Here is a 21,000-nt window from a genome sequence, read left to right as displayed (position 1 = left end):
GGGGGGTGGAAGCTAATTAACCTAACTGCACGTTTTTGAAATGTGGGAGTACAACGGAATACCCGTGGAAAACCATTGCAAACAGGGAGAAATTGCAAAATTTATGCAGATAGCATCCTGGCCAAGATTAGAATCTGGGACCTAGAACTACAAAGGTCAGAGTGCTAACCCCTGAGCCACCATGCTGTCCAGTGACATGCAGCAATTCTACCCCCAGAAAAAAGCCAAAAAAATGAATTATTGGTTCCAATGTGAACTATTTTTTGAGATTTTTTTTTAACCAATAAAACTGCTTATAAAAACCACTAATGTGAACTAAACCTTAGGCTCTGTTCAGATTAGTGTTGAGTTTGGCAGTGAGGTCACTGCTTCCTCATGCTGCCTTGGGGTAGAATACGTGCATGTATCATCCACCCGCAGCAGCAGCACAATAGACAATGAATAGGGATGACAGTAAGTGTTTCAGAATAAATAAAATACATATGCTTTATAACTCCCTGCCAGTGAATTTGTATTTCTGTTAAGCCAATTTCATACTATCTTGTTCACTGCATAATCGAGAGGATATATTGCATCTTTCTGGTCAAATTTTACTGATTCCTGTGTCACCTGCTAACCAAGAGGTTAGCATTGAAGGATGTTGAGCTACCATACAATAAACATGGTGGTGGTTATTTGGAATGGAGCTGAAAAGCTGTAAATAAAAAAGACTGAACAAAATAAAAAAAAAAGTTCTGATTTGGAACAGTTGACTTACTTTTTTTCTGCTATATATTATCTAAATAAGTTCTACTGTCAATGCATTTAAATTTTTTGCTGTCATTTTGGGAAAGTTGCTCTACATTATCAGGAAAGCAATATTTTGCTTAATCAATGTTTAGCAATAAGAAGATATGTGGCTTAATATCCCAGCAAAGGTACCACTGGGTTGATGACCAAAATCACATTGTGCTGAGCTCGATGATTCCAGGTAGGGACACTTTTACCCATAGGTGCTTAAAAGTAACAGCAAAAAAAATAAAGCAGAGGAGATAAAGATTAAGGTACACCACACAACCTTACCCTTTTCAAAAGCCTGATAGATCAGTGTTTGAAAATAAAATCTGATCAATGCTTTGGCTTGGCAGGCAGAAGTATAGAAAACACCTGCACGTCTATTAACATGGAACACTGGTAAACAGGAGCATAAGGCGATACTGCATCAGTAGAGGGGTGATACCCTCAAAGTCAATCTCACCCTAAAAAAAAAACACTTCAATGTTCTGATTTATCATGCAAAATGGATAGCTGAAAACTTCATGTACCTTTAAACATCAGCTGAAAATCAAAGTGTGCTGACTGATGTATTTGAAGAAGTAACACATAAATATTTAAAATTATTGCACAAAGTTGAAAGGAATCTTTTCTACTGCTCCTAATTAAATGGAGTCCACCTAAGTAACTATAGAACAGAAAGCATTTTCAATCTCTATATTTTGGAATGACAATATTAAAACTGACAGTGGTTAGGTGAAGGAATATCTTTGTCATAGCTGTCAAACACTTGGCCCACTTGGATATGATAGAAGGTCACTAGTGGAGTTCTTTAGGCTGTAAGCTCACATGTTATCCATTCAAAAGACTGTTCAATAAAGGTTTATTTTATGGGGACTTTAGGAAAGAGTACTTTCAGGTCCTTTTTGAACTATCCTTAAATATTAATGTACTGGTAATAAATCTTTGGTCTAAACTGGAACTTTGGTCTAAGCAAAATAAATATTTTTAGTTTCTCATAGCAGAGTGTATCTTTCCTGGAAGGGCTAATATGCTGATAAACTCATTGCCCAAACCAGACAAATACAAAAATGTATTGTCTATAGATAAGGCAGTTTAAAAATTCCCACAGGTACACTTTGTAGTATTGACTTTATTTTGTTCTTCGTAAGGTCCAGACGCCAGTTTTTTGCCAATACGATTCAGTGTTTTATATTTATTCCCTTTTTGCATTATTGGTCATTAAGGTTGCTATATTATTTAAGGCTTACCAAACCTTTAGTTTCAATTGCCTAAATGCCATACAGGTACATAAAAATAAAAGGTGTACAAAGTGTTTAATAAGAAAACATGTAAAATGTAGCCACAGCCAGAAAGCATGTTCCCCGATTATTTGCTGCAGAAAAAGCTCTTTTTTATTGTGGAAACAGTGGTCTCTGTGTGGATGTTTGACAACCCTGCTGATTCACACAAATAGCTAATTGTTAAGCTTGGCAGGGGTATGTTGGACCTCTGCAAAAAGTTTCTTCCACACAGTTTGCTAAGATCCAGCTATGCAGCACACTACCAGAGGCTAATCTGTTCATCTGAGTTTGTCCTAATCCACAGAAATGTTTATTGAGGACGTCTGGAAATGTACGTGTGCTATGTAATTTTATCACGGCAAAAGGTTTTTAATATGACTTTTAGTTATTTTTAGTGATGAAACCACATGGAGCTTTGACTGGATGTGTGTTGGAGTTTAACGTCTGCAATAGAATCTTGCAAGCAAGGATTTTCAGGTCCCAAAATGTCAAAAGAAATGGGTCAGGTTGGGGCATTATATCAATGCCTATTGATAATAAAAATGAAAATACTGAGCAGAATGGAGTAGGATGACAACGCAAGGCAAGGTTTAAGCAGACTGATGGTCAGGTCAGAGAAGGCAGCAGGCAAGTGTAGTTCAGGTTCAAGCAAGGTCAGAAATCCAGAAAGGCACAATATGAGTGTAGCTGAGCAAGTCTTAGGTAACATGGCTGAGAAGATATGTGGCTTAATATCCCAGCAAAGGTACCACTGGGTTGATGACCAAAATCACATTGTGCTGAGCTCAATGATTCCAGGTAGGGACACTTTTACCCATAGGTGCTTAAAAGTAACAGCAAAAAAAATAAAGCAGAGGAGATAAAGATTAAGGTACACCACACAACCTTACCCTTTTCAAAAGCCTGATAGATCAGTGTTTGAAAATAAAATCTGATCAATGCTTTGGCTTAAGGTTTAAGCAGACTGATGGTCAGGTCAGAGAAGGCAGCAGGCAAGTGTCCAACAACCAGAGCCTGGAATCAGAAAGGTATAAAAAAGGCTAGCAGCCAATAGCAGGACAAGATTGGAACCAGGAACTACTCTGCTGATTGGCTGCTGAACATACTCTGAAATCCCCATCAGCTGTTCACAGCCTCAGAGTAGGTGCAGGGGTTTCTGAAAAACAAAAAGGCACATTTTTGCAGAACTAAAGGAAGGCTAAGGGTGCTGCAAGCTGCTCAAAAACCTAAATAGGATAAAATAACAAATCCTGTTGATATTCTTCTTTCTGTGTTGTTAAGCAGCAGAAAGTTAAGAGAATTCTTCATGTGGGGGGCAGCCAGCTACAAATGTATAGTGTGACATATCATGTTGGCACTTTATAAATAAAAGATAAGATTAGTATTTTGCTTTATTGGTGTTATGTATTGGTCTTTTAAAATGCACGTGTTCCAGTTTTTCTGAAAAGGAAGTGTAGCAGTCTTATATAAATTTTGACAGAATTAATGGCCGACATTCCTTCCCTACATTCTTTTTCTTATCAGTAATAACCCATGAGTTATGTTCGGAGTCTCTGATGTAATGTAGAATTCTATGCAAATGTAAAGGGAAATTTGGCTTAGGCAAATGTCTTTTGATTTTACAGCTAATATAGTTGAACATATAGACTGAAATATTTTAATAGCTCTCACAAAGCTCACTTAACATTACACTGGATATGTATTACATAAGTTATAGTCTTTTATTCATGAGTATGAAATGGAACATCTCATTTACATGACAGGTTTTTGTGTCATGATCATAAAACCAGTAAGAACTCCTAAAACCTACCATGGTGGTGCTGCACTCTATAATAATTGAGAATACTAGCCTCTGAGCCTCTAGCTTGTTGGTAACCATTATAACTAAAATAATGCTAAAAATGAGTAGAATGACTGTACCAAAAATAGCACCATCCAGTGACTTTATAGAAGTTATACAACCAGCTGATGTAATGTATAGTGGATGTAACCCATGTTACTCACCTGCCCTGTTCCTGAGCGGGGGACCACCATTGCTTGGATTGGCCCGGGATGAAGTAACTCCCTTGCATGTGGTAGATTATTCTTTCCTGGCACACTGAAGAGAAGCTGGATTTCTTGGCAACCAAAGCTGACACTCCACATGTGCAGGTCAATTTTCCAGATACACAGAGCAGATCAGGCAGGTAGGAAGGGTTAGTACAGAAGGGACATTGCTTATCCCTTTTTGCAATAATGTTCCACTTTAAAATGGCCCACATCTGTTAGAAACGTGTGTTTAAAGGTTCAGTCCATATATTTCATGAGCTAATCTTGTTACTGGACCTTCACTTCCACAACCCTACTGACTACCAATCTAAGCCCATTCAACATCTATTGTCCTACCTGGTGGGACTACCTCTATTGTTTGAGTATTTGGTTTGTTATTGAACCCTTTTTCAATGCTGGACTTTAAAAGCGAAAGTTTAATGAATTTTGTATACGATTATGCAGTTTCTTACAGGTTCACATGGCCAGTATAAATAAACCTGTATAAAGCATGTAAAAGAAATAAAATTAGACTGACTTGGAGTCCTATAATTTATTTATTTATTTGCAGTTGCTTTGGATAATCATAGAAAATATTATTTCTACTTATGTGTCAATGTTTGAACTTTGAAACTTGTGACAGGAAAAAAGGTCTAATCCTAATGCCTCCTCTGTGTCACTATCAGAATGTGTACTGCTATTAGATGTGAGTAAACCTATTATAAAGCTTCCTGTTTTTTAGCACTGTCGGACAGTGCTATTTATACCTCCCTTTGCTGTTCCAGAAAGATTAAACCCTCTGATTAAGTTACTTCACTGATGCAGCAATAAAGATCATCCATGGCCGGCCTTGGCTTAGATAGGAGGTGAACATCAACAGTACAGGAATACCAAAGTACTGTTTGCTCTCCTAAATACTTAAGCTATGGTTTGTAATAGTGTACCTTTTCTTCACATTCTTATTCTCTGAAGATCATTTCCTTAATAGTTTAGATTATTAGGAAATAAATTGCCTTGACCAATTAAAATGTTCAGTATTATTATTTTATATTTTGCAATATATAACATTTTATAGGTTATCAGTAGTGTTAAGACATTTGTTTTGTTTTATATAAAATATTAAAAAAAAAAAAACCCTTGTCAAGTTCTTTTTTTCTGCTGTGTTTCTATCTAGGGGTTAATAGACCTCTATATTTGTCCTGGTGATCTTTGTCACAAAGGAAAAAAGTAAGTAGGAATCCAATCATCACCAATTTCCATTGGCAAATTCTTTCAATGGGAGCTTTTGTTCCTGTGACTGCTCTATAGGATGGCTGTATCACCTATTTCCATAAGCAAGACATTTCCTTTCATTTTCTATTGTGTCTTCCGGACATGATGTAAAGGGAAATCTTCCAAATGAGACACATATGGCAAAAAAATACATTTGATAGGGTTTTTTTAACCCTTCTCTACTCTAATCTAAAACTAAAGTGTGGAGTTTACATACACTTTAAAGCATATTACATTTCATTTATTTAATATTTAAATAATACATTTTAATAATAATTCTTTAATTATATAGCAAGTGTTCCCTATAAATCAATCAAGAACTGATTTAAAGGGGGTAATAAAATGTGTGCCTGCAGTTTTTTTTGTTGTTGGCGGGAGATGGTGGGGGTCAAGGTGCTGTTTTGACTAAAAGTAGCAGTAGCAAATGCAACACTGTATGTAGGCAAAATTTTAGAGAAAATCCTTTACATCTCATTGAGATTTCTAATACACTGCTTGACAGTACGCTTTAGAATACACAAGTACGAACTGTTTGGAATTCATATTTGATTATGTCCCTGATCTATGATGTTCTCCTGTTTCCAACTCATTTGCTGCTCATTTCAAAAAGCATTAGTGAATGGGTTCAGTGAAGACTGTCTTAGTTAGCCCAAGTCTTCATTGTTCACCTAACATAACATCAGTGATATTTGTGTGACTATGAATCATTGTTTAGAAAGGATGGCTTATTCTGCTCTTGTCAAGCTTGACTTGAAATTTTGTTCTCAGCTCTTGCAGTTGGCAGAATGTAAAGTACAACAGGGAGAAGTGCACTGTTATTAATTAAGGCTTGTTTGTACCTTTCCATTTTCACCACAGGAATAATAGTTGGAAACAGATAATTAACGAAACCAAAGTTGCTTTTGCCCCCTCAAATATGGAGTATTATTCAGATGCTGTAATTAACTTACAAACATTGTTCAACCAGTTCTTTAAAAAGAAAATGCATCTGAAGGTGGGCAAAGACATGAACTTTGGATTTATTCAATTATTTGCATTTGTGTGGTGTGCAAATGACTACAGCAGATGAACTCTGCTTGCACTCGCTTATTATTTTAGGGAAATATCTGTCAGGTGTTTGAAAAACCAAACAGCCATTCTTTAACATTTCAGTCACCGTCATTTGAAAGATAAATCAAAAATGTGTATGTTCTGGCACCTGCCTTTTCTGTCTTGACCAGTGCGCAAAGCCTCCCAGGATACCTATGTCACGCACCCTGCAAGGCTGCTCCCTGCACATGATTTCAGGCTTCATAAATTGAAGGCCCTTTGAAGTAGTCTTTTTTTTTTTTTTTTTTTTACCCAGGGATCTGATGGATTTTGATGGAACAGATACCGTTTTTTATATGACACAGATAATTTGAACCCACCCCGCTCCTTGTGATGTTCCCCAGAAGAAGCAGGTCTAGTCTTGAGAAACACATCCGTACCTTTTACCATCACTAATAAGCCTTTTTTAACTTGTTTGTATACAGTAATTTTATGCCATAGATGTGTTTTCAATCTAGTTTTTTTTTTTAAGTGGTTTTTAAGTGAAAAACTGGAATATGGAAATGTTGAAAACATAATTTTTATTGCCTATATTAAATAAAGTTAATAATAGGCAATAAGTTTTTAGAAAAATTTAAACATTCAAACATGTGGGTACTTACATTCTAAGTTTATGAATTTAAACATATAAAAAACAGAAAACAACATACAATGAGAATTAAAGATAAATAAAATGCTTCTGAAAATACTAGTTCACTGGGTATCAAGATGATTGCTTATGTATGTATGCCTCTGAAATGCCAGACTAAACCACAATATCCCATGATGCTTATGAAAAGGCCAGTCATTCTTTCTAACATGCCTTAACCTTCCTAGTGGTACATTTCTGTCTGAATTTATGTCTAAAAGCGGTACATTGTTTTTCATGAAAATTTATTTTACAGTATAATATACCAGTATGAGTATAATAAAATTTGAAACACAAAATCATGTAAAAATAATAAATTAAGTAAATTTATTATATATATTATATATATATATATATATATATATATATATATATATTTTTTTTTTTTAATTAAAAAAAATAAATAAGTATACTCATGCTAATTTATTATACTGTAAAATAAATGTTCTTGAAAACAATGCACTGCTTTTACACATATAAATACAATGTATTGCATTCAATACAGTTATTTTGTATTGAACTCAGTACAAATGGATTTTAAATTTCCTGCCTTGCCGGCAACGTACACATGCACCAACGTCACCGGGAACCCCCCCGGTGACTCATGCTGTGCAGAAGACGCCTGAGAAAGAAGATGGATCGCGGCGATGGACAACACGTGACGCCGGCGGACAACACGTGACGCCGGCGGATCAGGTAAGCGCTGTATTTACTAACCTTCCCATAGGTTTACCTACCCCAAGTGTGACTCGGTTACAGTTTTCAGCAACTTTTTTTCTACCCCGAGTCATACTCGGTTACCGCTAGGGAGGTTAAGTCATATTGTAGTCCTACATACATCATTTTCCATAGTTCACCAAAATGTGTGGTAAGGTAAAAATAGGGCCATAAGTCTTTGTTTGGCAACATGTTTGGCTAACATTATCTGCCTGCAAAGTATAGTGCAGCCCTTCTAAACCTTTCTAACATCAGGGATGTTTTGGGTCTATATGAAACCCTACTTTAATTGGTATATTATAATATATTTTATAAAACAATATATTATAATTGTTAGAATTGTTAGAAAGTTCTCTAATGTCCTTGCCATTGTCTTGAACCCCTGGCAGAAATAAACAACACAAGTGAGTGTAGCTCTGTAATCATTAATATAAACATTGTTATTACCTTAGTGTGGCTTGGTATCAGCTTCTTGCAGGCTCTGTGCAGCAGAACTCAGAGATGGGGAAAGTGAACCAGCACAGATATATATGTTGCAGTAAGGAGAGCATACTTTTATGAGAAAACTAACTGCTTGTTAGGAGATCATATATACTGGCAATCCCAGTATATATGTGCGCAGTATCAAACAATGTTAATTCTATCTAGCAATGTCACCTGCAGCACAAGGAGAACAAAGAAATGGCAGCAGCTCCTGCTTGCCTTTAGCCATGCAGCCTGATGTATTTTATCATCATTCCCAGCACACACTCTGAGGCTTTGCACAGCTGAAGGGGATTTTAAGGGCAGATTAGTTCCTGACTCAATGCTGCTCAGGTATTGGCGGCCATATAACCTTTCTGCTCACAGTCCCGGGGACTATAGTTAACTAGGCTGACTTGCTGCTGAAGTGTGAATTTGTAAGATTTTTTGTTGCTGATTTTGCCTGTTTCTGATCCTGCAAGTATATGCTGCCTTGACTAACTTTTTACCTGTGAGCTTTGTGTCTTGCCCTTGTATACCTTGTCTGGTGGACCAATTACCTGTGTATAGCCAGGCTTTGTATTTTGGACTTGTCTCCCTGGGAATCTTGGTACTGCAATTTCTCTGGGCTCCTGGTTCTCTGTCAGTCCTTCCCCAGACACCATCCCTTGCACTCAGAAGTCATGGGGGTCACCCATGTCCTTTCACAGTGGAAATAGCTTCCCGAGGCTGAGCGGGAGCTTGCTATAGGCAAAGAGTGTGTTAAGAATACCATCAAAGAGTGAAAAATGGGCATCCAGGCATTCTTGTGATACCACTGCTAGTTCGAAATGCTCTTCTTTTCTGGTTTAGCATTAATATTTACTAGGTCATCCCAATGGATTGAAGTAATAATATTTATTGTCCAAGTAGCAGGTTGAACATACCACACAACTATACACAATTTGGAGGGTTTGTTCTGTCAGATCCATGTCCTCCAGTCTCAATTGTCCCTCTTTTTGGTTAAAAGTATTCACCTCTCTAAAATGTATTATTTAATTTTTAAAAAGTTTTTTGCATTCAAACTTTCAGTCAGCCTCCAAATTATTCAATGTGTTATTTTGAAAAGCTAATATAAAAGAAAGGTAGCTGTGAAGAAAGGCTTGCTGAGTTAACCAATAATTTGTGTATTCATTTCTTTTTTATAATTACTCAAACTTCTTTGCTTTAACTAACCCCTGGGTTGCTTTGGCTGTATGTTTTGGGTCATTGTCCATCTGTATTATGAAACGCCTCCCAATCAATGTGACTACATTTAACTGGATTTGAGCAGACAGTATGTCTCTGAACACCTCAGAATTCATTCTGCTGCTTCTGTCCTGTGTCACATCATGGATAAACACTAGTGTCCCAGTGCCACTGGCAGCCATGCACGCCCAAGCCATCACACTGCCTCCGCCATGTTTTACAGATCATGTGGTATGCTTTGGATCATGAGCTGTTCCACACCTTCTCCATAATTATTTCTTGCCATCATTCTGGTAAAGGTTGATCTTGGTTTCATCTGTCCAAAGAATGTTTTTCCATAACTTTGCTGTTTTTTTTTAGAAGTCCAATCTAGCCTTTGTATTCTTGAGGCTTATGAGTGGCTTGCACCTTGCAGTGCACCCTCTGTATTTACTTTCATGCAGTCTTCTCTTTATGGTAGACTTGGATATCGATACGCCTACTTCCTGGAGAGTGTTGTTCACTAGGTTGGCTGTTGTGAAGGGATTTCTCCTCACCATGGAAATGATCCTGCAATCATCCACCATTATTGTCTTCCGTGGATGTACAGGTCTTTTGGCGTTGCTGAGTTCCCAGTGCTTTGTTTCTTTCTCCAAACTGTAGATTTTGCCACTCCCAATAATGTAGCAATTTCTCGGATGTTTTTTTTTTTCCTGTTTTTACATCTTAAGGATGGCTTGTTTTACGCATGAGCTCCTTTGACCGCATGTTGTCTGTTCACAGCAAAATCTTCCACATACAAGCAACCCCCCTCAAATCAACTCCAGGACTTTTATCTACTTAATTGATAATGACATAACGAAGGATTTGCTCACACCAGCCCATTAAATAGCCTTTGAGTCAATTATCCAACTACTTTTAAACCCCTGAAATGAAGTGATTGTAAAAAAAAAGGCTATAGTTTCTCACAATTTTATGCAATCTTTTTGTTCAACCCACTGAATTAAAGCTGAAAATCTGCAGTTCAACTCCATCTGAATTGTTTGATTTAAAATTAATTGTGGTAATGTACAGAACCACAATTAGAAAAAAGTTGTCTCTGTCCAAATATTTATGGACCTAACCTACCTTCCCTTCAAAAAATGTAAGGGTAAAAGGTTGGAGATGGAGAGGTGGTAAAGGAAGATACATTGAAGACCAGAAAGACAAATCATCCGACAGTCCAGAAAAAAGTCTGACACCATTTTTTAAGTTATAGTTAAGGCATATTCACACTAACAAATTTTTCAAGCAATTGCGTGATACTGCTTTTTTAAAAAGGGAAAAAAAAGGTGGCGGTTGCTCTTTATATAAAATTGGCAGACACTACAAGCAGCATCCAGCTGCCTCTGTAGACTTAAATTGGAACAGCTTCTCACCAAGCACAGCTTTTGATAGTTGTTAATATTACCAAAAAAAAAAGGCAAAAGACCTGAAAAAGCTTTGCAGTTACCTCCTGTAACTGTAGTCTGTATATGCTTTATATTTTGTGACATTTACATTTTTGTATTTCCTTTTTAAGAGTTAAGATTTGGAATTCAAAAATGGCTTTTTTAACTGGCACAATATTTGCTTATTTACATTAGGTATGTTTAGCTAATGCAGTACAGCATATATTCATATGAAATATGCATGCATTGTTGCATTATTTAATATGTGTAATATATTATCTAATGTTTTACTTAATCTTTTATTACAGATGAAAAGCCTGACTGCTCATTAGCCCGGTGTGAAGTACAGTTTTCTCCACGGTGTGCGGAGGACTCTATCCTCATTGAAGGCTATGCACCTCCTGGTGAATGTTGTCCTCTGCCCAGCCGCTGTGTGTGTAGCCCAGCGGGATGCTTGAGAAAAGTCTGCCAACCTGGCTATCTCAATATACTTGTGTCCAAAGCATCAGGCAAGCCAGGGGAATGTTGTGACTTGTATGAATGCAAACCAGGTAATTTATCTTTTTTTATAACAAGTGCAATTAAATGTACCTCTCAACTTTTATTATTTTTTTTATCCATGCATTTCTGTAATTAATACGGTTACTTGGTGTTTTTAGCAAATTATCTGGTTTTCTAAGAAATGTTTGAAAAAGAAAGAGGAGGAAGGCACCCAAAACACCCACTGCATGCATATTGCAGTAATTCATATACAAATTACAAATGTCAGTACAAACTTGTTTCACTTTTATATTAAGTGTCACTAGTCATATTAAACAAATTTTGAAAATTAAAATATGAGCAATTTATTCATCAAGCAGTGATGGACAAGTTTACAAAGTACAAACTGCACAGACTAAAGTATATTTCCTAGGAACCACTCTATGAGGTGCCCATTAGATTTTGTATCCAGAAAATACAAGGTAAACTAAATCCAGACAGTGCATGCTGTACAGCTCTAGCAGCTCTTATATTTCTTTCACTTTTGCCTGGAATTGCTCTTAAAGTCTTTATTAGGATGCAACCTAAAGTGATGTTTGCTTTTGTATCACACAAACACCTACTACATTATCCCGCTTACACCTAAGTACTTGTGATTGTTTAAACAGAGCTGTTTAGCATTTTCTTTTGAATATTTTTCTAACTTTCTTGAAGGTGTAACCTTTGCTAATGAAACGTGTCAGAATTTACACACAGTTATCTGCACACTTTTTATGTAAGTCATATTAAAATCTTTTAACCATCTTGCTGATGGCTTTCACATTTTTTACTCTAGTCCCTGGATTTAATATCCATTTATTTGTAGAACATTTTTTTTCTGTGCATATGATTGGATGTTTGCTTGTTTTAAAGTTATTAATGTCAATATAAATAAAGGTCCTATTGGTCAGCTGGCTTAACAATATAGCCGAGTAAAGAAGCTTAAAGCAGGAAACAATTGAAACACTATTAATGTTCAAAACCCAATTTGTCGTGCATTCAATACAAAATAACTGTATTGAATGCAATACATTGGATTTATATGTGTAAAAGCAGTACATTGTTTTCAAGAACATTTATTTTACAGTATAATAAAATAGTATGAGTATAATATATTTTTTTTAATAAAAAAAAAATTAAAAAAATATATAATTTTTTTAAATGTATTAAATTTAATAATTTTACATGATTTTGTGTTTCAAACTATATTATACTTATACTATTATATTATACTGTAAAATACATTTTCATGAAATAAACAAACAATGTACCGCTTTTAGACATAAAGCCGTAAAGAAATGAACCGCTAGGGAGGTTAAATTTATAATTGCCTTTCACAAAACTATAACTGTCATACCATGTTATCCTGTCTGCTTCTCTTTTTTGAACCTCAGTTTCTCTGAATGAAGAAGTGTAGGAAATTGAAAATGTAGGCGCAAGTAGGCACATGTGTATAACCCTCCTAAACTAGAACATACAAAAAAAACATTACCTATCAAAACGCACTGTCCTGTACTGTTACACATAACTGTTCACTTCTCTACTTTGAACACTAATTTCTGTAGAATGGAGACGTGCACAAAAACAACAATAATGGTGCAAATGGGGGGACACTTGTGGCTAATACCCCACAAACTCTCACCACTATGGTATCAATACAACATAAAAACCTCTGCCCATAAAATCCTGCCTCCCTGTTACACATGATTGTACCCTTCTACTACCTGGACCTCTATTTTTGTTTTAGTGGATAGAGTTTTTTATGTTCTAATGATGCCATAGTGATGAAATTTTAGTGAACATTAGCCACAGATGTTCCCCACTTGTACCTACATTTTCAAATTGGTGGGGAAAATAAGGGTTCATGTGTTAGAAGTGGACAGTAATGTGTAACAGGGCAGTGCATTTTGATGGGTGGAGTTTTTCATGTTTTGATGACGGCATAGTAATTAAATTTTAGGGGATGTTAGCCAAAAGATGTCCCCCACTTGCACCTACATTTTATCTTTTGTACACCCCACCATTCTCAGAAAATGGGATACAAAGAGAAGCAGACAGAGTAGCATAGTATGATAGTCTTAGATTTGTGACAGGTAGGTTTACATTTACGGGTCCCATCTCAAGGTGCTTGCTAAGTATGTGGCCCCAGGGGTCCCCAATTTGCATATTAAATTAGGGGCCTTTTGAAAATGCAACCCCAATAAAAACTGGGGGGGAGGGGCTATATAGCCATGAGGATCCCCTGTGCACGCTGCAAAATTCAAGTTGATACAGAGGAGATATGAAGTTTTGTACATGACATGCACCCCTTAGACACACACACCTATTACACTATTCTGTGGATAACACATACCTATCACACATGGGCAGATACATTTTTTACATTTTTTTTAATAAAAGGCACAGCTTGTGCTAGAGAACACAGGACTCTGTGTCCCAATCTCATCTTAGTTGAACTGTGCTCATCAGGAACTGTAATCTTCTGATCGGATGATGGCTGGGAATGGAACAACCCCAGTGTAATCCATTCAGAGGATTGGAGCTGCTGATAAGAGGCAGGAGGAGGAGGCACGGCTGTCAGGCGCTGTGCCCAGATAATTGGGGATGGGGAGAACAATGTACTTTTAAGGGTAAAATACATGAAAAAGACATAGAGATAATCAGAACGCTTATGCACAGTTCTCAGATTATCAGTCAATATTAATAATATAATATATACTAAATATAGGCAAATAACCTTATTTTGTGGGAGTAAACTGGCCATTTTATCCTGGTAAAATAAAATAATGTATTATTTAATTGGGAAACCCTATAACAAATTAAGTAAAATTTGACTCAAACTGGATGTTTTTGGTGTGTCATGTATGAAAAGATTAGAAAGTAATCTAGATTCTGAAGGTAGGAATATATCTGTTTTTTCACTTCTGTTTCTTTGTAGTCTGCACAATTATATTAGAGTGAACATTGTATGCATCATTCCCTCTCATAAGACCATATAAATCTATTATCTACAATAATACAGAAATAAATATGCAATCCTAGTTTCTTGTACTAACCACTAAGCTACTTGTTTCATTTTGAAAACATTAGTAGTAATACAATGACCCACTGAATAGAATGTGGGTTTTGTGACATTACTAAATGATTGCCAGCATTTCTCAGACATACAGCAAGGCTGGTTAACAAACTGGCGGCTAAGTTTCACAGAATGCTCCAGGAAATCCACTTTTACTTTAACTTGCTTTACTGTTTGTCACCCTCTGTGTCATGAGTTGTGCAGGGTTTAGGTATTACTTTGACAGCTAAGTGCTGCTCTGTGTAACAAAAGTTGCTGTCAACTGTCAACTCTTCGATCAAATGTTAAGAATTGATGCATTTCGCAAATATAAAATTTGCTTCTAATCTAAGGATACTTCAAGGCTACCTTTTAGGAAATGATCTTGTTTTGAACAGCATATAATAATGTATTAGATGCGCAGTTGTGATAACTCCACTTAAGAATACCTCTGATCTGATCTGACCTGATCTGGGTGGCTTGCCCCTCTGCTGATATTTTGCCCTAAGTTGCCTCCACCTTTTAAGCTTTTTATACACTTGTATAAAAGGGATTGTATCTCAGATCTAGAAGCAAATTTTATATTTGCGAAATGCATCAATTCTTAATATTTGATCGAAGAGGTAAATCTACTAAAAAGTGTATCTAAAACTTATGAATTAAAAAAAAGTATGAATTTTAATGATGTCTTTTTTTTGGTTTTATATGACCATTGAATTAAATCTGTTGGTGTTTTTACATGGATTTGTATATTTTTAAATGAGTTTTTGCTATATTGTATGTAATAATTTTGTAGGATCCTCATAATTATATTAAAAAAAAATCTGACCTGAATAGAACAGTTTTCTAGAATAGCGTCATCATTTTATAAGATGCATCTTAGTAAGATATGATGGTGTTGGGATTTTCAATTACATCATTTCACTCCATATTAAATTAGGTTGAGGAAAACTTTTGAAGATTGCCATTACAAAACATATCTTCGAGTTCACAGCTTCTGTGAAGCTGCATAACACATGTGATTTTTTTTCCCCCCTCTTTGATGTTTCAGTGTGTAGTGCTAACACAATAATTCACAGTTCGGTTTGATATCACAGTGAATGGCAAATGAATCAACAAAAGCACTAAACACCAGTTTCCAATACATAGTCATATAGGTAGGTGTCTTTCTCTGTGAAAATACATAGCAACTATATAAAAATGTGAATGAGATTTTCAAGTACAGTGGGAAGAAAATTAGTACCATGGTGATACTGAACGGTTACACAATTCACTTGCTCACTTTGGGAAAGTAATGTACATTTTTTGAGCTTTGGAATACAGTTTAATATGGACTTTGTATGAAAATGCAAGAGGATAGAGAATAAAATGTGCTATTATTTTTAAATGATATTTAAAATGCTTTCACCATGGTCCCTGCCCATGGTGAATATAAGAGGGTGACATAATGGGGTTTCTGGCAAGATCATGGAAAAGTTGAACATTTCATATCATTCTATAATGTTCTCCTGCACGGTGGTAGAGCCTCTTACCATAAAGCTTGTATCAACCTTCTCACCAAGGTGCCACACACAATGTATGCTAAGCTGCACTTCAATGTGTCTAATATTGCTTTACCCTGACAGTACCTTTTATCCATTATTTTCAGATGGCCAGATCACCAGGTGGGCCTGATTTAAGGTTTTCCTAAACTGGAGCAGATACACTATCCTTGATAAACCTGGATGATCCCACAAACCTGTGATAAATTTCCTAAAATTATTTGCTATTATTTGGCAAATGTTTTTGCTGCTGGACTTTCTCCATTCCATGTTTGCTGTATTACCCAGGTTCACCCATGAAAGTCTTTCTTCTCCAGCCTTGGAGAATTTTGATAAATCAGGCATGTGTGCAACCTACGGTTGAAGCTCATTAAGTGTTGTACTATTACTTTATTGGTAGCATCAACTTATATTGCCAGCATTAACTTATATTTGCTATTTTATGCTGTTGGTATTGGTAAATTAAACTCTAGATATTATTGTCGAGTTGTGTTAATATAGCTTACCTCTCGTGTGTACATTCAGAAACATTCCTGTTTCAACCTGTCAATTATTTATTAATTTTCCTATAATATATTGGGGTTAATATGTCACTGACAGAGAGGTGTGCTCTGTAAAGAAAAATGTTGAGAATTCAACCCTGTAAGGCTACAAGGTTTAGTATTGTTATCCTAAACCATTTATAAGCTGACATTCTGGCATCACTCTCCAAAGCATCTATCATTCTTTATTGGAAATATGTCATACTTTGCAAGCCAGAAATGAGATGTGAGTGTCAAAGAAATCCATGATTAGTAATATTTATGACTTCCAAAACTAAAGCAGTCATACTTATAAATCATTTTCAAGTCAGAAGTTCTAGAACAGTCAACTTTAAGCGAGGTAAATTGTAAAACTGACCCAAACTGAAATGCCTTATATCAGAAACACAATCATAAACAATTAACTAGATGTAATCAAAACCTTACTATAAAATATATCTATTTTCATTGCTTCATGTGCTTTTAAATTAACTCTAACTAGTGATGCTCCATAAGAAACTCATTACTATTGAAAATGGAGCACAAAGTACACTCTTCCATGTCTTCAAAAATCCACACTTGGTGCTTGAGTGACCTGTTACAAGACCTAAATCTTGTGTCACATGTGGCTGCATCCAATCCCTTTTAAACGTCAAGAGTAAGATGACATCTGAACAAATATATCCAGAAGTGACAGGATTTTTAGTGTCTCGGGCAGGTAGCAATGACAAATCTCATTGAAAGGGACACAGGAAAAAGCAAAAATTAATTGGTAAAACATTTGCCAGTGTTGTTACTGCTTTTTATGTCTTCCTGTCCCAGTAACAACTGTACTTTTAATTCTACATGCATCACAGAGACAGGAGGTGAGAATAAATGTCCCTATTAAGGTTAAAATCAAAACAAAACCCTAAGGGAAATGCACCTCTAATTTAAAAGCTATAACTTGGTTTAAAATGTTGAATAGAAAAATGTTCATGATCATAATTTAATGAAAATATAACGAGACACAAAATGTTTTTTGTTTAAATAAATAATATGAATGTAATATGTATCCTACTTTCTAAAAGTGCTAAAGTTGCTTTGCACATTATTTTCTGTTGGTAATAAGGATTGTACCTTTGGAATGAAATAATTCAGTGAATGAAACACCAAATTCAAATTTATAATAAACTATGGGTAATACAAACCATTTGAATGAAATTATTTAAGTATTTAAGTGGGGATAAGAATGTTGACTCCCTCGCAGTTATAGGTACATCCCACATCTTCCCTGTCCCCTACCATATTGCCTATCTCAACACTTTATCCCTCCTAGAATTTACTGTACCCTCAAAATACTATTTACACTGGGGGTTGATGCTTGGGGAAGCTCTAAGTTGCACTTATTCTGGACTTAGTTGATTAACTCAATGCCACATATTCCGCCTTATTATCCTTTGACCCCAAGATCAGGATCCTTGGTATCCTACTAGAACTTCGTGTCCTGGATTGTATTCCTATTTCCAGATGGTTATTAGGTTAATTGCTAGAATATGTATCTCTCTAAACCTTCCTACTATATGATATTTGGAAGCATGATGTAAATACTTTCCTCCAAAGAAAACTGCTGATTAACACAAGGAATATCCCCAAAAGATTTGCAAACTCAAAGCATGTAGTTATATACCAGGCAAGGGCAGCGTCAGGCAGCAAAAAAATCCTATTGTATCTTAAATCTTCCCACCCTAATAAGCACTGGCAGCCTGTGTATTCTCAAAGTTCAATAACTTATGAAAGGAAGACTGTAGTAAATTACTCTGCTGGATCTGGAAAAAAACATTGGGATGGTCAAGTAGCAGTGACCTATTGAAGGTCTGTGCTAACTGGCACCTGGTGTGAAAGTAGGATGTCAATGTAAAGGTGTGGCTTCAATGGCGGGGGGTGTAATTTTAACCTAAACTTATAACATTAAAAAATATGTGTCACTTAATATTGTAATCTTACACCTTTGTTTCCATTCACTTGTGTACCTCCTGCTTAATGCTTCACATTATAATTCCATTCTTTCCTTTTAAGTTTTCAGTGTCGATTGCAGTACTGTGGAGTGCCCTCCAGTTCAACAAGTTGTCTGCCCGCCGGACAGCTATGAAACACAAGTCCGACTGACAGCTGATGGATGCTGCACATTGCCAACAAGGTTTGTTACTTCTAAACAATATGTATCTTTCTCAAATATTTCTTCAATTTGTTGAAATACAGTTCTTATAGTTGGAAACCAGTGAAAGTGAAACTGATGCTTGTATCACCTATATGTACCGTATATACTTGAGTATTATGATTATTTATTTTACCTTAAATTGCCATTAGAAAAAACAAAATGGAGTTTTGTACTTGGCTCACACCAGTAGTTGGCACTGTGTCATAATGTAAACTGTGTGCCAGATTATTTTATTTGAAAATAATGTTTGTTACACAGTTTACATGAGAACACCATCTACTGGGAAAGAAGAACCATGCACAAAAGATCATTTAACAGCAGGTGACCCATCATAATTGACTCAAAAAGCACAAAGCGCTTGAACATGTAAAATAGGAAAACGTCCCTTTCAAATAAATGTTTAAAAAAATAAACACTATAATTATGTTTATTCATAGTAATTTGATAGGCATTTCTGTTGACTGCTGTTTTAGAATAAACTAGTGATGGGCATGTTTTGTGTACCAAGTCAAAATTGATATTCTCAGGCAAAAATATCCTCCTCTCCCCCATAATTTTTAACTGTGCTAATTTTTATCTCTACACTATGTTGATCTATTTTTACTTTTTCTGGATTGTTGCACTTAATAATAATTTTAGAATTTTTTATAACAATAGATGTTACCCAACATATGTAGGATAGTTAATTTAAGTTTGTTTTTTGTTTCTTTATTTTGTTTTTTTAAGTTTGTGTACAAGTGAGAGTGTGATTTGTGAACAATATTGAAGGCTAATGGTTTAAGTAGATTTGTCCAATTATTTGGTATGCCAAATGTTATTTTTTGTTTTGTTTTGTTTTGTTACAAATGATAAAATCACAAGACAAAAAAAGAGTAACAGAAACAGTTGAGAACAGTTGAATTTGGAATAATATATTTGTATGATGTTTTCTGTTTAATCAGAAAAAGAAACTGCCTTTAGCTCGCATGTAATCCAAAATAATCAAGTTGGGAGTTTTCATAAAGTGTTAATCATTTCTAAGACAGATTTATAACCAGGCAGTTAATAGCCTAATTTCATAACATGCTGAAACAGAAGCTCTGGGGAGAGCTTAGATAAGGCTAGTCGGTAAATCTTCAACCTGATAGCTAGAAAAGAAGAAAACTGTTGGTAAGGAAAGGGAGGACAGAGAAGTAGTATACATAATCTGCTGTAGTTAAAGCACATCCCCCTTAGTAATGTATATTGGATTTTTTTGTAGGAATTGCATAATTAAGTTGCACATTTCAATATAAATATGTTCTGTGGATTCTTCAGAAGTGTGGAGTTTATTTCTTCTTTGTCTAAATGACTATAATTAGTCACTTTAGTATCTTCTCTGTTCCTCCACTATTTGCAGTTTAAACTGTATATCTGGCAAGGGAATGCTATCACTGGTTACGATCAGTATTTTTTTGAATTGAATGCAATCTATTACTGTACCTCCATGTACTGATATAATTGCATGTGCTTTAGAAAACAGTTTATTATGATTTTATGGTTTGATCTGTAGTCCTTGTCTCCCTTTTTGACCCCCTCCTGCCATTTAGGTAAAAATATATATATAGAGACCTATCATCATGTAAAGCTGCAGATAGTGCTGTTTCAGCATCGCAATGATGTCTTTATAGGTGTAAAAATGATTATGTCTCATGGTGGGTGTTGTCCACAAAATTAGTGCTCGCCACCTAATATTTAGCCTGTATGTCTCATGTTGCTTTAAAAAGAAAAGTATATGCAATTATGAAAGTTCTAATTTAAATACATTTTTATATCTGCCATATACTGACAACTGCAAAAAAATAGTCTTTAGAATGTCAATTAAAATTGTAATTGCATTTTTTTTTACTTTAAAGTTAATTTTTAATATATCTATTCACGTCATTTTATCCAGCTCCTGTATATATTACAAGTGGTACTTTTGTAATGTCTTTTGTAGACATTTGTATTGTATGTGTATTATCAGTATTTATACAGTGCTAACAGACATCTTTTCTAGTGTCAAGGAGGATAAATAAATAGTAGTATAAAAGGGCTGAAATTCTTAACTTTGCTGGATACTCCAAGACCCCCAATATACTCACTACATGTCATTCAGTGACAGTCAATATAAGTCAATATAAGTGGAAAAACTTTGACACTACCAAGAAAAGCAAATGTTTTGCACATTATCAATAGTTCCGCAACTGGGCCAACATGAGATTAGCTGTATTCACCTTTATTTTGATTAATTTCAGTTAGACATTTTTGTAATACA

At 35.4% G+C, this 21,000-nt stretch overlaps 1 protein-coding gene across 1 annotated transcript in view; it reads left to right on the top strand.

Moving 5' to 3' along the window:
• The window catches only part of CRIM1 (cysteine rich transmembrane BMP regulator 1), a gene marked incomplete in the record, with an annotated part of 392,052 nt that overhangs the window by 169,152 nt on the left and 201,900 nt on the right, over positions 1–21,000 (top strand). Inside the window, 2 exon segments of the mRNA XM_072409242.1 lie at positions 11,198–11,440; positions 18,584–18,704. Coding sequence (XP_072265343.1) covers positions 11,198–11,440; positions 18,584–18,704 — 364 coding nt within the window.

The sequence above is a fragment of the Pyxicephalus adspersus genome, chromosome 4 (genome assembly GCF_032062135.1).
Source record: "Pyxicephalus adspersus chromosome 4, UCB_Pads_2.0, whole genome shotgun sequence".
Lineage (NCBI taxonomy): Eukaryota > Metazoa > Chordata > Amphibia > Anura > Pyxicephalidae > Pyxicephalus > Pyxicephalus adspersus.
Note: the sequence above shows the minus strand (reverse complement) of the source record. Positions and strands in the feature narration are given on the sequence as shown.